At 46.1% G+C, this 16,043-nt stretch overlaps 1 protein-coding gene across 10 annotated transcripts in view; it reads left to right on the plus strand.

The window, feature by feature from the left end:
* Dst (dystonin) overlaps window positions 1-16,043 on the plus strand; it is a 397,313-nt gene that overhangs the window by 353,664 nt on the left and 27,606 nt on the right. For all 10 annotated transcript variants that reach the window (XM_052192861.1, XM_052192851.1, XM_052192852.1 and 7 more), the window contains 13 exons: window positions 170-373; window positions 1,054-1,285; window positions 2,302-2,528; window positions 3,665-3,787; window positions 3,908-4,009; window positions 6,581-6,682; window positions 8,137-8,310; window positions 8,628-8,783; window positions 10,654-10,851; window positions 11,154-11,282; window positions 13,800-13,970; window positions 14,770-14,925; window positions 15,361-15,567. In XM_052192861.1, coding sequence (XP_052048821.1) covers window positions 170-373; window positions 1,054-1,285; window positions 2,302-2,528; window positions 3,665-3,787; window positions 3,908-4,009; window positions 6,581-6,682; window positions 8,137-8,310; window positions 8,628-8,783; window positions 10,654-10,851; window positions 11,154-11,282; window positions 13,800-13,970; window positions 14,770-14,925; window positions 15,361-15,567 — 2,181 coding nt within the window. The remainder of the gene's footprint in view (window positions 1-169; window positions 374-1,053; window positions 1,286-2,301; window positions 2,529-3,664; window positions 3,788-3,907; window positions 4,010-6,580; window positions 6,683-8,136; window positions 8,311-8,627; window positions 8,784-10,653; window positions 10,852-11,153; window positions 11,283-13,799; window positions 13,971-14,769; window positions 14,926-15,360; window positions 15,568-16,043) is intronic.

Here is a 16,043-nt window from a genome sequence, read left to right on the forward strand (position 1 = left end):
GAAGGCACACAGCTGGATATCCTCTGGTCTTGTGCTGGGGTTCTGCCTCCTGGCAGAGACCCAGACCCATGCCTTGAGGTGGGGAGGGCACTTGTTTAGGGGTTCTTGCCAGCTGAGTGCATGGGAGGTGTGACTCGGAGATACCGAGAGACGGTTTGGCTCATTACAGCAACTGCGAGAACTGATAGCTGAACACAAGCCTCACGTAGATAAGATGAACAAGACCGGGCCGCAGCTCCTGGAACTGAGCCCAAAGGAAGGCATTCATATCCAAGAAAAGTACGTGGCAGCCGATGCCCTCTACAGCCAGATCAAGGAGGATGTAAAGAAGCGAGCTGTGGTCCTGGATGAGGCCATTTCTCAGTCCACCCAGGTAATCCTCTCCACGCTAGGAAAAGAATCCATTTCTTCCCCACACCCAAGCATGCAAGCATTTTCCTGGACCCCTGGTTAAACTTCCTCTTAAATGATACAAACTTGAGATACAACATTGGACATATTTTTATTTTATTTAATTCTATGTTTTCAATTGAGGAAATGTATATAACTCAAGAAGTCCCTTGGACCTAATCAGACCACCTAATCAATAACTATGAGTTTTGCAGGCCCTCATACATTTTAGGATTTCAGAATGAATACTCAGTTCTGGCAGCCAAACGTGCAGCTTATCAAAAAAAGCTGCTTAATTGTGATGAAATTAAATATCAGGTTAAGATTCATATTGCTACAAAAAGGAGTGTAAACTGCTTCTTAATGAATACGCTCGGTTATCGATGGGAAACTCAAGTGTTTCCCCCCCCTCCCGCCCCTCCAAGTGTGTCACATGGGAGTGCACAGAGGTTTGTCACTTTAGGCTTGGCTTTATGCCCCGGCCGAATGTCACTTTCTGGGTGGAAACGTAGGCAAAGGGTCTTCAGCTTTTAGTTGGTGTGCGTGCGAGCACGAGTGTGCGTGTACGTGTGTGTGTGTGTGTGTGTGTGTGTGTGTGTGTGTGTGTGCACGCGCGCGCGCTCAGCAATGTGAGTGTCAACAGCCCGTCGTTCTGACCCACAGTTTCACGACAAGATCGACCAGATCCTGGAGAGCCTGGAGCGCATCGCCGAGCGCCTGCGGCAGCCGCCATCCATCTCTGCCGAGGTTGAGAAGATCAAGGAGCAGATTGGCGAAAATAAGAGTGTGTCCGTGGACATGGAGAAGCTGCAGCCACTGTACGAGACTCTGAGGCAGAGGGGGCAGGAGATGATTGCCAGGTCTGAGGGCACCGACAAGGACAGATCTGCCAAAGGTGATGAGACAATTTTGGTGTTTTGTTTTGTTTGAGACAGGGTCTGTCCATCCATCCGTCCACCCACCCACCCAACCGTCCGTCCACCCACCCACCCACCCACCCACCCATCCATCCATCTATCTATCTATAGCTTGGAGTTAGCCATGTAGGCCAGGCTAGCCTCAAACTTAGAAACCAACCTGCCTCTACCTCCCAAGTGCTGGGATTACAGGCACATCACCACCCCTGGCCCCAGACTTACCTTTAAAACAGCTCTAGATTTGTACGCTGTTCACAGACAGCCTATCTGCCTAAGAGAACGCCAGATCTTTAAAACGTTGGCGCTGGGATAGGTTGCTTCCCGAAAGTCCTGTGCTGCCTTCCTCGGTTTGCGAAATCAACTGGTTGAAAACAGAATGCGGTCATGTAAAGACCGTGGGTTCTCCGAGCCGCTGAGGCTAATAAGGTCAAAGCTGGGAGACAGCCTTGGTATCTTATCTAGCGTGCCTGCTCCATCCCAGAACCACCAGATTGCTAACCACAGCCATAGCCACACAAATTAGAGTTGTGATCTGTGGGTCCCAGGGAAGAGAGTACTCATATAGTGAAATCAGACCATTCCAAGAGCACATCAGAAGTGCAGCTTCTTCTTGGGACTGAATGAGCAATTTCATTCTTGGAGAGCATAAGAAAACAGATCTTAGGTTGGTTACTGACTGCCTTTGGGATTGAAGCCAGCCTTTGTGAGCTTAAAACTTGGTAAACTTGAGTCTACTCTGAGCCCGTGTAGCTTCGCGCATCTACTTTTATAAGGAGGTGCGTTGGCACAGCCGGAGTGGACCCAGAGGTTCTGCGTTGTGTGTGGTAGGTTTGGACCCAGCGATTGTGTGTATACGGACGGCAGTTGGCGAAAACCTAGCCAGTCTGTTTGTTTACCAGGTCAAGTAACTGCTTGCCGTCTGAGCTAGCGTTCTGCTTCTGCTTACGTGATATCGGATAACTAGCATCTTCACTGACACTCTTTTGCTGTGTAGCTGTTCAGGACAAGTTGGACCAAATGGTTTTCACCTGGGGAAGCATCCACACGCTGGTAGAAGAACGGGAAGCCAAACTGCTGGATGTGATGGAACTAGCAGAGAAATTCTGGTGTGATCACATGTCACTGGTCGTCACCACCAAAGACACCCAGGATTTTATCCGGGACCTGGAGGATCCCGGCATCGACCCCTCGGTGGTAAAGCAGCAGCAGGAAGCAGCAGAGGTAATGACAGACCTCAGTTCACCTACAAAAGAGCAAAGAGCAGCGAGGCAGCACCCCAGTCCTGTTAGAATCTCTATCTGCTTCTGAGCACTGTGTGGGTCCCAAGATATTATGGACCCACTTGGAGATTGTCCATAAGATCATCCCTCCACACCCACACTGCTCATGTCTGTGTCAGAGTGCACGTGCGTGCGCGCACATACACAAACACACACAAAGTAACATAAAGACAGGATGTCTCTCCTTGCTGGCCCCCAGCCTTGCTGCTGTCCCCGTCCTGCTGCTTGAGATCCTTCAGATGTGCCCACCGTCCACTGGGTAAAGCCTGACTTTGCAGGGCAGGGTGCGCAGCTCGGTACCCACGAGCCGGTGACCGTGCTAGCGCAGAGTTCCTCAGAGTTCCCGGTTCCTTTAACCCTGTGCTCTTGTTCCTCTCCTCACTGGTCAGTTCTGCCACCCCCGTGATAAGCTTCAAGGGTTGGTTGGATTATCGCCCACCCTGTGTGCTTCCTTTCTTGTGTACTTAGCTGAACTGCCTTCACGGCTACAGGGCCTTGAAGAAGACTAAGCAAATGTCTCCTCCTCAGATGTTTGATTTGGGGCTTTGTTCATGCCTGCTCAGTACTCATGGCCGAGTGGGTGTGTTTAGCCGTGACCATGCAAGGTAGGGTTGACAGATCCTACCTAGTGTAATGCACGGGACCCCAAAGCTGGGTTATCATGAGTTTCCCAACAGACACGTTGCTGTGCATAAAGTTTTTGTCCACATATTTCACCGGTATCTCTTTGGAACACATAACAAGCAAACTACCTGAGAAAATCAGAATGTGTTTTGGTGCCTTACAGGATTGCGGTTAATTTTTAAATTGCTCTGGTATTTCGCCAAAGTTATTTTCATCTTTATAGTAAAGATTTGACATTAGAGGATACTATTTTCTCTAAAATATTTTTTTGTTGTTGTTGTTTTCATGTTCCAAAAATGACCATATGAGCTTGGGAAATAAAAGAAAGCAAAACGCTGCTAACCTCACATAGTAGCCCCCCACCACCACCACCCTGGGCCACCCCGCGTGACCCCTTGTCTTGGTTGTGGTGTGGCTTTACGCAGTGTTCTGAGGCTCTGCTGTGACTTCCAGGCAATAAGGGAGGAGATCGACGGGCTGCAGGAGGAGCTGGACATGGTCATCGCGCTGGGCTCGGAGCTCATCACCGCCTGTGGGGAGCCCGACAAGCCCATCGTCAAGAAGAGCATAGACGAGGTACCTGCCACTTGTTTGTAAGATCGCCTTCCTCGGGACTTAGCCGAGCCACACCCATTTTTTACCAATAGTCAGAAGTACAGATTTGGCACTGAAAGGACTCTAACATCTGTTTTGCAGTTAAATTCGGCATGGGATTCTCTAAACAAAGCTTGGAAGGACAGGGTGGACAAACTGGAAGAGGCCATGCAGGCGGCCGTGCAGTACCAGGACGGATTGCAGGTGAGGTGGCCGCCACGCCCTCTGGTCTCTGCTGGAAGCAGGAATCATGCTCTTTGATGTCTCGCACTCTGGTTCCAGCCCAGCACCGTGCCTGTGCGCAGCTACAGACAAATCTGTTCCCATAGTCAAACTACTCTCAGTCAACCTTCGAAGATGTTTCTTACCTCTCAGGCATACGGGATATACGTCCGTCTGAACGTGGATTATTACACGCATCCGTGAAATCTGCTTTGAAAAGACATGTTCTAATGGTTTTTTTTTAAGTGAAAGTAAATATTCCCACACTGTGTTTTCCATAAATTGTTGAGCACACGGCAGTGACGTGACAGGACAGAGGCTGAGTTCTGTTCTAAAGCTGAGTCAAGTGAGATGGAAGAGGTAAACACGGGCTAAAAATACCACCAAGTTTAACCAGTCAGAGTTAAAGAGAACTGCCTCAAAGCCAATGCCCTCCCCGTACTAAAATAGAATTCTATTTTATTGGCTCCTAAATGGCCGTATCACGGTGCTTTCTTCTTTTCCATATACATAATCATTAAAATAGTTGTCTGTCACATCTCTTCAGGGCGTTTGGATCATTAGCCAGTCAGAAACTGGTTTTTAATCAGTTTAGCTCAGGGTGTACCTTTTCTGCCTCCCTCCCTTTGGTGCTACTTCCTAACAGGTTGGCGGAGTTTAGTCTGCCATACTCCTTCCTGTGTGGAAAAACCCTCTCTTAAGGGCTTCCCTAACACTGAAGTGAATATTATTTTTAAAGCTCACATGAGAACATATTTTTTTTAAACCTCTTTTCGGTATGCCACTTCTTCCTATGTCTGTAAAAATAAATAAATATCTCCAGCCAGGCTCTACGCCAGCTGGAAGGGCTTGGGACTTTGGAAATACACGTGATAACTTTTCGTGACAAATAACACCTCACTGCGACCCCCACACGCGTGTGTACGCTTACACAGGCAAAGCATACACACAATTTCTCGCTTCAGTAATGAGTGGCCCGTGCTGACCACACCGGGCTTCCACTCTGTGTGGGCAACATTACGTCACGAGGGTGAGTGTTTTGACTGGGACTGTTCTCCATGGCTAGAGAAGTGACTGCTACTGCACAGGGTCATGTGGGAGCCGTGGGCAAGGCACTGTGATGGGACACGGGCCCCTCACCCACAGTCAGCTCCATCCCGGGTCCGGCTGGTCAGGAATGGCAGCCTGAGTTCCTACGTCACATTACTGCAGCTGTTGACCAAGCCCGCTCAGTCGGTCCGCAGGTTCTCCAGCTCAGGAGCGAGTGCTAAAAAGAAAAAAGATGATTAGACGATATTGTAGCATGACACACACACCACCCCAGTCAATTCTGAGACTGAAGGGCGGGTTTAATTTTTTCCAATCCTCTTTTATACCATTTTAATTACATGCTGGTATTAAGAGCAATAGTAGTACAGTGAGGAACAGGTAAGACAATAAACAGAAAATAGTCAAGGCAGTAAGCAAAGTCCTGTGACCGTTATTTCCAAGGGCTCGTCAGAATGGCCAAAATACCTGAGTCCACTTCCTTGTCCAAGCCCAGAATCTGCCTGAAGCCCGCTTCTCTCCTTACACCCTAAGATTAAAATTCCTGCCGTGACCTACTTCCCTATTATAGGCTAACGCCAGATTCCTGCCTGAACTTAACTCCCCTTGCCCTAATGTCAGGCTCCTGCTGAGTGTACTCCCTTGTCATGGCCTAATGTCATATTCCTTGTCCTTAGCCAATGTCAAGCTCCTGCCAGGTGGCAGGGCACCCAAATGAGGCTCTCCACAAGCTGTATGTGGTTCTAGGAATCCCTTAAGGCTCAAGGCTTGACTTTAAAGTGAGATCCATTTTCTTCCCAGGTTGCTGCTGAAGGAATTGGTTAATGGTTGTTTAAGTGTATCAGATAGTTTATAAGGGTTCTCTTCTGTCAACTTCATTAAATGTAAAATAATGCTATTATACATTCACTACCTTAAAAAAAAAAAGTGTGTGTTAGAATGTGTAATGTGTGTAGAAACCTTGAAAGAACAGAGAAAGTAGGGGACTGTGAAGTCTTTTGCAATCATGGTACCCTTAATTATATGTGTGTACAGGATGGTAATGGTAATGTAGGGGGTGCCGGAAGTTTAGATGAACCACTAACCAGTGAGTGTCTTGGTTATTTGAATAAATAGATACATTTGGATCTTTGTCTTACAGTATATTTTTAAGTAAGCAAATAGGATATTCCACTTTTGTGATTGAATATATATATGTTTTCAAATGGACTTTTCTTTGAAAGTGCTTGATAATTTAAGAATAGGACTCCCTTTGCCCACTTTGGTGCCGAATTGGAGGTGACATTTACTTGGTATTTGAGGAGCTGTTTTATATTACTGCTTTTATTTGGGTAAACGCTCTTCGTTTTTTAAAAGTTTCAGCCAGCTAGACTCTGATTTTTAATACTAAATTTCTCTTGAGGCCGGCACCTTTTGAGGCCTTCAAACGCCTGCCTATCCCTGTAACACCAGAGCCCCAGCCATTTCGGAGCCACTGTGCTAACATGAGGAAAATGTGTCTTACAGGCAATATTTGACTGGGTTGATATCGCAGGCAACAAGTTAGCCACCATGTCTCCCATTGGGACGGACCTGGAGACGGTCAAACAGCAGATTGAAGAGCTGAAGGTAGGTGTGGATGGAGGTCCTGATCAGTCAGTAAGGAACTGCCCGTAGTTCCGTAAGTCTCTGACTCCCTGGCTTTCCCGCCTAATCACTCAGTCGACATGATTGAGACATTACATACGACCCCCAAACTGTGCTATTTATTTCTGTTGCACGTATTTATTTTTTTTATTCGATATAATTTTTTATTTACATTTCAAATGATTTCCCCTTTTCTAGCCCCCCACTCCCCGAAAGTCCCGTAAGCCCCCTTCTCTTCCTTCACCTGTCCTCCCACCCACCCCTTCCCACTTCCCCGTTCTGGTTTGTTGCACGTATTTATTAACGCATGTGTTTGTGTTTGCACACGAGGGTGCCCTATGCATAAGGAGGTCAGAGAGCAGGATTGAGACTTAGGTTGTCGGGCCTGGTAGCCAACACCTTTCCCTGATGCATTTCCCGGGCCCTGAAGTTGATTTAGGATAATATCTACACATAGGAAGTATAAAGGGGTGCTCGATTTTAAAAAACTGAAAGACTGTTTATATTAATTATTTCGTATCCTTTTTAGAATTACAAATAAGCAAAGGGGATGGGGCAAGATGAGTGTAACTCACTCCAAAAGCTATGTAATTAAAAGCAACTATGCCTGCATTTTGCCATACAGCCCCTCAGATATCCTCTGATCGGAATGAAGGGTAGGTGTCTTTGGGGTAGGGAGGCAAATTTGGATCATGCCATTGAGACTTTTAAAATGTGCCTCCATTATTCAGTAGTCTGTTACAATCAGTGTAACTGATATATTATTGTAACACCAGCCACTAAGGAATATCAGAGATTCAAATAAATATTTTCTATTGTTAATAAAATGTTGGTTGGCAAAACAAGGATCATTAAGTGCCTGTCAGTCATGTGGGAAAGAGCGGGGAGAAGGATGTTATTCTAAAGCCACACGTGATGCTCAGCTCTGCATGCCCATACTTGTGAGGCTGAGGCAGGAGGATTGCCATGGGTCTGAGGCAAGCCTGAGCAAAATAGTGGTGAAGGCCCACCACGAGCTATGTATCAAGACCCTTTCTGCAGGTGGTAATTATAGTAATTATAAACTATTTTATACTAACAGTGGGACATAGAAGTTATTATTAACAAATGCCACACAGCTGTAAAAACATGGAAATTATGAGGGAATGCATATTATGTGCTTGCCTGAGATCAGGATTTACTAAATTCCTTAAAGGTGTCGTTTCTAGGGTTTCATATCCACTAATATAAAATCAGATATTAAAAAATGTTTCTCCATGGGATATATTAAATTTTACTGTGCAGAATAAAAAGTCAAACCTATTCGTAAGCCATTGAAGAAAAGAGAGAAAATTCTACCTCTTTTACTCTCACTGGGACATGTGAACTTTAGAGTCATTTCTGGTTTTATTTTTTTTAAAAAACGTTCCTCTGGCGTCTGTTTTTGGTTTTCGCAGCAATTTAAGTCAGAAGCTTATCAACAGCAGATAGAAATGGAAAGGCTGAACCATCAAGCGGAACTGTTGCTGAGGAAAGTGACGGAGGAGGTTGACAAGCACACGGTCCAGGACCCGCTGATGGAGCTGAAGCTCATATGGGACAGCCTGGACGAGCGGATTGTCAGCAGACAGGTAAACACCAGGAGCTGGGCGCATGCCTGGACACTCTCAGTAATATTAAACCACTATTGAAAATCCAGTCAGCAGTTAATATCAGGAAACTTCAGAAGCACCTAAATTGTCTTGTTAAAATTCTCCTGTTTGTGCTGTATTCACACACACACACACACACACACTATTGGAGTTGTTGACCAATATGAGTAGATTCATGTACCATGAGGAAGGACCTGGCCGCTGTTCAGCAGTTGACCTTTGCCCGTGTTTGGTAAGGGCGTACCATTCACCGTGCCGGGGGTCTAAGCGGCTGTTTGTTCTCTGCTTCTTGGCAGCACAAGCTGGAGGGCGCTCTCTTGGCGTTAGGTCAGTTTCAGCACGCCCTGGACGAGCTCCTTGCGTGGCTGACGAACACCAAGGGCTTGCTGAGTGAACAGAAGCCTGTCGGAGGAGACCCGAAAGCCATCGAGATTGAACTCGCCAAGCATCACGTACGTGCCATGGCTGCCCGTCGCCAACTTTGTGATTTTGACAGGGATTGTCTGGGGTTCAACTGCTGGACGGGTGCGGCCTTGGGAGGGCTCAGTGAACGTATGTCCTCGCCAGCACCGGGTATAGTTATCCAGTGTAGGAGGTCTGTGTTTCTGTAGGGCTGCACAGCAAACACCAGAGATCTAATCCCCCCACCCCCCATGCCCATCACTAAGTTAACATCCAATGCTTTTTAAGACTGTAGGAAACAACCTAAAAACTTGCAGGCTGAAAATGCCCTTTTCTTACCAGGGCCTTTAATGACTCTGGGCCTCTGGGCAGCAGTAACTTGCCAGAACGACTCTTTATAAAAACAAACTAGGCTTGTTCTCATGGAATGAGTTTATAGAAGCATTTACGTCTTAGGAAATCTGGCAATTGTCTTAAAAGGACCAGTGATTAGAACTGTGTGTGGTGGGGGTGGAAAGGCAGACACCCAACCCGGGTATCTCGGCTGGAGATCGATCAGTGCGAGCCTTTTAACTCTGTTCTTGTGACTAAGAAACTTGCCCTCTTGCCTTCTTGCCTTTCATTTGTGAGAGACCGGTGTATAGTGACTTGGGGTTGGAAGAAAGTTCCTGCCCTCTGCTCTGCAGCCTCCCCTGCCTCGAGCGTCAGAGGAAGGAATTCTGTAGAACTGTCTTATAGATGTAGTCACCAGCAGTATTTAACTCCCAGGCCTTGAGGAAGAGTTTCCTGCTGTTAACGTGTCACAGAGTGTGCTTTGCAGAGCCTGGCTCCTTACTCAAGTCGGGTGTGTGCCTCTGGAAAACTCTGAGTCATCAGATGCCTCAAACCTAGTCAATCGATCACCAGAGAAAGAATACTCTGGGGGCCGCCTGTCTCATCTGGAAAGCCTCCCGGGTCTGTGCGATGTGCAGTGTCTTACACAGGATAAGAGATGACATTCTTTTCCCAATGGTGCCAAGTACACATCAGTGAGTGGTAGGGCAGGGTTATAGAGAACTCTCCACTAATGCTAGAAAGCGTCCTCTCGGGTCACTAGGTCCAGCATCCCTTCAGTGAGAGAATAATGTAACACATTGCTTCTATCAAAACAGTCACTATAAAACATATGTCTTAGATATGTGATGATGCTATAATGAGTATAGAGGAGTAAAAGTATCCCTTAAGACATTACGATTAAGTTGAAGTAAAATGGACCTAAATCAATGAAAATGTTTTAATCATCAAATTATAATCTCTACAAAAGTATGTCCTGTATCATTTACGAGGTCCTTCCAGTGGGAATCACTGTCAGTGTTTGTGCACTCCCTTTGAGACTGCCAGTTGACTAAAAGTGTGTATCCATCTAGGCAGCCACAGAGTTGGAGGGAAGAAAGCGTGTTGCTTTAACACTTTCTGACATGAGGCTTTGGCTTCAGAAGGTTTCACACCAAGAAAATGAAACAGGTACAGAGGACTAAAGGTGTAGTTCAGGTGCTAGGTTCCTCACCCAGCATGCAAAAAGACCTAGGATTGATCCTTTGGCAATACCTAAGACCGGATGTGGCATCACACACCTGTATTCCCAGCACTCAGGAGGTGGAAAAAGCCAGCTGGGCCATGGTGCTGCACACCTTTAACCCTAGCCCTTGGGACTCAAAAACAGGTAAAGCGAGGTGAGTTCGAGGCCAGCTTGGTCTGCAGAGCAAATCCCAGGACTGCCAGGGCTACACAGCAAAACCCTATCTTGAAAAACAAAACAACAAACAAAAACAAAGAATTTCAGTGTCTTTAGCTATGTGTTGAGTTCAAAGCTTGCTTGGGATACATGAGACACCTCTCTGTTACCGTGTTTCCAGTGAATGATCACGCTAACATTTTCAGGTTCTCCAAAATGACGTCTTAGCCCACCAGTCCACGGTGGAAGCCGTCAACAAAGCAGGAAATGACCTCATCGAGTCAAGTGAGGGCGAAGAAGCAAGCAACCTCCAGTACAAGCTCAGAATTCTAAATCAGCGCTGGCAGGACATTTTGGAAAAAACAGATCAAAGGAAGCAGCATCTGGACAGCGCCTTGCGCCAGGTGACGAAAGAGGACAGAGGCCGGGTGGTGTGAGGCCAGTGGCGAGGGTGTGCCCGCCAGCCCTCAGGTGCAGATTCAATGTTGATGCATTAAAGAGAGGAGTAAAAATAATTGGGATAAAGAATGGAGCTGATAAGGAGGCGGGGCTCCCGTTCTTAGCCTAATACCCTTAGTGAGCCACCGGGCCTGGGACCCGGCTTTCTAATGAGACGCAGAGAAGGCTTAGCAAGCTGGGGCCGTCTTGACCTTGCTGGAGAGTGATAGCATTTCTGACACAAACTTAAAACCACCTGTCCCTGCAGGCCAAAGGGTTCCACGGTGAAATCGAAGATTTGCAGCAGTGGCTGACTGACACAGAGCGTCACCTCCTGGCATCCAAACCTCTGGGAGGTCTCCCAGAGACAGCCAAGGAGCAGCTTAACACACATATGGTACGTACAGTATTTTGTGCCGCCCTCGCCCTGGTCATACATACCTAACAATGGAAGATGGTACAGTTAAAAAATTAGGTTTTGTGGCAGAAGTCACTATGTGTAAATGCTAGAAACAGCACCATTTAGCAGTTAAATTTTCCAAGTAAGGGTATGTCTCAGAGGTTAAAATAAGCTTTAAAGAAGTCTAGCAGTTCTGAGTCTGTGTGTGTGTGTGTGTGTCACACACACACACACACAAACCGAGCATTGTATCAGTTATAAACTATTATCCCCTGAAGTATAAAGACACTTCTCTAATCTGATAATTTAATATAATTATAATTAATACAGTAATCATGTGCGAGTAATTCATGTAATCCTGTGGTTTGGGTTTGCTGTTTGCAGCTGGGCCAGACCCATTTGCTTGCAGAACAGTCTTGCCGACTACTGCATGACCTCAGCGTGCCTGTCATTGTGAAACCCTGAATGGCTCTCCCATAGTTCCTTACTTCCCTGGACAGTCTGACATAGCTTTCACCTAGTTCATTACTTGTTAACTAATAATGGATTCTGTCTCCAGAATGTTACACTTTAAAAGAATACAAGCACTTGCAAGCAGAGAACTTACCTTTAAATTTTCAGAAAACCACTATGTATAAAATAACTTAGTTTGCATAGGATACACAGAATGAACTTCATGTAACCCTATGTGATTTCTTTGACTAAAAATTCCATGTTTAAACACGAACAAACAAATAACCAGAAAAGCAACAACAAAAAACTGCAGAGGGCCTAGAGAGATGGCCCCAGCAGTAAAGAGGATTTATTGTTCTTCCAGAAGACCAGAGTTCATTTCTTATCACCTACCTGACAGCTCACAACCATCTGTAAGCCTAGATCCAGAACATCAGATACCTGCTTCTGGCCTCCAAGGGCTCCTGCTTGCATGTGGTACACAAAACCCACAGACCAACACATACGTTTAAAAATTAAATAAATCTTTCTGAACAGATTGGAAAGCAAAAAGGAAAACCGGGAGTGGTTTCCTTTAGATCTGGTTGTGGTGCTAGCACATTCTCATTGTGCTGGAAATGAAGATAAGAAGGAAAGCAGTTTTCACTTCCCTGAGGCTGCTTCAGGATTTAATGCTTTTTTAAAAACGAAACTGTAAAATGCACTGTATTTTTTTAATGTGCTGGGTTTTTGGTTTTTTTTTTTTTTTAAGTTACTTATTTTATATATGTGAGTACACTGTCACTGTCTTCAGAAGATAGGGCATCAGGTCCCATTACAGATGGTTTTGAGCCATCATATGGTTGCTGGGAATTGAACTCAGGACCTCTGGAAGAGCAGTCAGTGCTCCTAACCACTGAGCCATCCCTCCAGCCCGTAATGTGCTGTTTTTTTTAAGGATGAAGAAATAAGGTTTTAGCTGATGAAGATGGAGTTAGTGGTGATGGGAAGACCACGTTATAACTGTGCTCACGTCACTGAACAGTGTATTTCAAGTAGTTAATTTTATGGAATTATCTCTCTTTTTTTATTATTAAGTTGAAAATGTCAGTAAGATGTAGAATATATAACTCTCCATCAGAACTGTGATTCAGCCCACGTTATAGTTCAGTCGACACGATAAATGCTGCCTTAGTTTTTGATGAATTGTGAGCATTGCGTCATTGGTGGCATGTCTCCCATTTTAACAGGGTTTTCCTATATTCACTGTAGAAGATATATACAGCGTTCTCATTGGCAACATTTAAAGTTTTATAAATGATTTCTCAAATGTGGCCCCAGTAACTTAGCAGTCTTTATTTCAACTTGTATCTTTCTATACTGAGTGTTTGTATTCTGTCCGTCTCATGTTCTCTGAATACAAGATTAAATTTACTTGTACCAATTCTTTTTTTTTTTTTTAGTTATTATAAGGTGATAAAAAGGACATAGACATTTCAGCTTACAGAGGAGGAACTCCTCAGAGATGTTAAGTTGTTAGCACAGCATTACAGATCTGACTCGTCACTGTGCAGTGAGAGCCGTCTTGACAGCTTGCTAATTATTGCCTTAGGCCTTAATGTGCTGCGCAGTGATAGCTCTCTCAGCTGACGAGGGGCGACTGTAAGCGTAGGTACTATTTCAATATCAGTAGAGAGTAGCTGATTGTCAGGTTTGCTCTGTAAGCCAGGGAGATGAAAGAACGTGTGGGGAGGGGCTTAGAGTGGAGGGACCTATTAACAAAAGTGATTCTGAAACTGGAAGAGGGCTCGGTGATTAAGAGCACTCATTGGTGTGAGAGAGAACCAGGTCCAATTCCAGTCACCTGCACAGGAGCTCATCGCCAACTGCAACTCCAGACCTGACTCCTCACCCTCTTCTGACCTCCACGGGTACCAGGCATGATACACATGCATGCGTGCAGGCATGCATGCAGAACACTGACACACATTACAGGCAAATCCTTTTGAAAAAGTAAAAGAATGCTACCGTTAGGTGTTGTCCTCTGGCAACCCGCATAGCATGAGGGCCATCTCATTGCAGGAAGTCTGCACCGCCTTTGCCGTCAAAGAAGAGACGTACAAGAGCCTGATGCAGAGGGGGCAGCAGATGCTCGCACGGTGTCCCAGGTCTGCGGAGACCAACATTGACCAGGACATAACCAACCTGAGAGAGAAGTGGGAGTCCGTGAAGAGCAAACTCAACGAGAAGAAGGTGCGTGCTCTGACCAGCGTGACAGAACAGCATTTGCGCATGTCTGCCCTTGGGCTGGGTTATATCTCTAGCTATCATGAGTCCTCGGGGTTTTGGGGGTTTTGGTTTTTTGGTTTTGGTTTTTGCATACACTTGGTGTTTCATGAGGCTAAAAACAGTAGTCTAGGTAGGCCAAGTGATATAGTGCAGATAAAAATGTATCACCCGGTCACGGATTGCTCCAGTTTTTAAAAACTCTGGTGCTTTTTTAAAATATGAACCACTCAGGGTTGGAGAGTTAGCCCGGTGGTTAAGAGCGCCAGCTGTTCTTCCGACAGATCTGGGTTCAATTTGCATACTCACATGGCAGCTCAAAGCTGTCCGTAAGTCTGTCTCCAGTGGATCTGAGACACACATGCAGGCAAAGCATCCATACACATCACACACACACACACACAGGAACCACACAAGTTTAAGGTTACAAAAAATTGTATTCTAATCACACATTTATGCCAAAGAGAATGATACGATTGCAATTGTACTTATGTCTGATAATCTCTCACATAAAACCGATACAAAAATTGTAATTTATGCGATCCTGTGCATTTTATTACCTTTTTCAAATGGGAAAATAATCTAGGAACTCTCAGTAATTTTGCTTAGCGCAACAAGCAGCAACCAGCTAGAAATAGACTGTTGATGGAACAGACACAGGGTCCTCACAGGGCAGTGACCCCAGCCAGCAGGAATGTCACTGGTTAGCTGAAACACCGGCGAGCAAACTGTGAGCACCAAACACTTCAGTCCTTTTCCTTTACAGACAAAATTGGAAGAAGCGCTGCACTTAGCCATGGACTTCCACAACTCCCTCCAAGACTTCATTAACTGGCTCACCCAGGCCGAGCAAACGCTGAATGTGGCCTCTAGGCCAAGCCTTATCTTGGACACCATCTTGTTTCAAATTGATGAGCACAAGGTACGTTGGAACTCCTCAGAAAGTGTGTGCTTTCGTGTCAGAAGAGTCAGTTTAGTACTTTGGAAACTTTCTTTTCTTTTCCCTTCTTTTCTTTTCTTTTTTTCTTTTCTTTATCCGAGACAGGGTTTCTCTGTATAACCCTGGCTATCCTGGAGCTCACTCTGTAGACCAGGCTGGCTTCGAACTCAGAAATCCGCCTGCCTCTGCCTCCCAGAGTGCTGGGATTAAAGCATGTGCCACCACCGCCCTGCGAAACTTTCTTTTCGATGTATTTTTTTATTTCTTATGCAGTGTACTCATCCCCAGCTGCCCCACTAACTCCTCCTGGATTCACCTGAGTCCTTTAACATGAGCGTCTGCCATGGGTGCGCGCACCTTTTTAAAGTCAGCTCCTCTCCCCTTGTTTTCTGACTATGTTCTCTTTTGTGGAGAAAGGTCTTCGCCAACGAAGTGAATTCCCACCGTGAGCAGATAATGGAGCTGGATAAGACTGGAACCCACCTGAAGTATTTCAGTCAGAAGCAGGACGTGGTGCTCATTAAGAACCTGCTCATCAGCGTGCAGAGCCGGTGGGAGAAGGTGGTTCAGCGCTTGGTGGAGAGAGGGAGGTCCCTGGACGAGGCGAGGAAGAGAGCCAAGCAGGTAATAACCTTGGCGGGCGGACCCTCTCCGGCCCAGCCTTGGCAGCTGGTGAGCCGGAGCCGTCGAGTTGTGTGATCACAGGGCTTTTATTGCCGACCTGTGTAACAATAAGGAGCCAAGGTGCTCGCTTCCTGAAAGGCCTGTGGCCTGCCTTTGCAGGTCTTTGTCTTGGCAGTCAAGTTAGGCAGAGGGGACTCATCTTGAAACCCTCTAAATACCCACCTTCGTAAATGACCATCAAGGCCCGTTAAGAACTTACCTGTTTTGCTGTATATTTATTTTTTCCCCTTGCCACTTCAACCCCTGTTCTCGTCAGATCGGGGGCACGTGTCTGAGTTACATTGCTAACTCTGGAAGCCAGACTTCCTCACGCCGGAGCTGAAGGCCAGGCCTGCGTCCTAGGGACCTAACTCTCCATCCACGCCCCTCTCTCCCCAGGCCACTTGTTCACGGCCTTCATTTCTCCCCAAGGTTCA

Source organism: Apodemus sylvaticus, chromosome 9 (assembly GCF_947179515.1).
Source record: "Apodemus sylvaticus chromosome 9, mApoSyl1.1, whole genome shotgun sequence".
NCBI lineage: Eukaryota > Metazoa > Chordata > Mammalia > Rodentia > Muridae > Apodemus > Apodemus sylvaticus.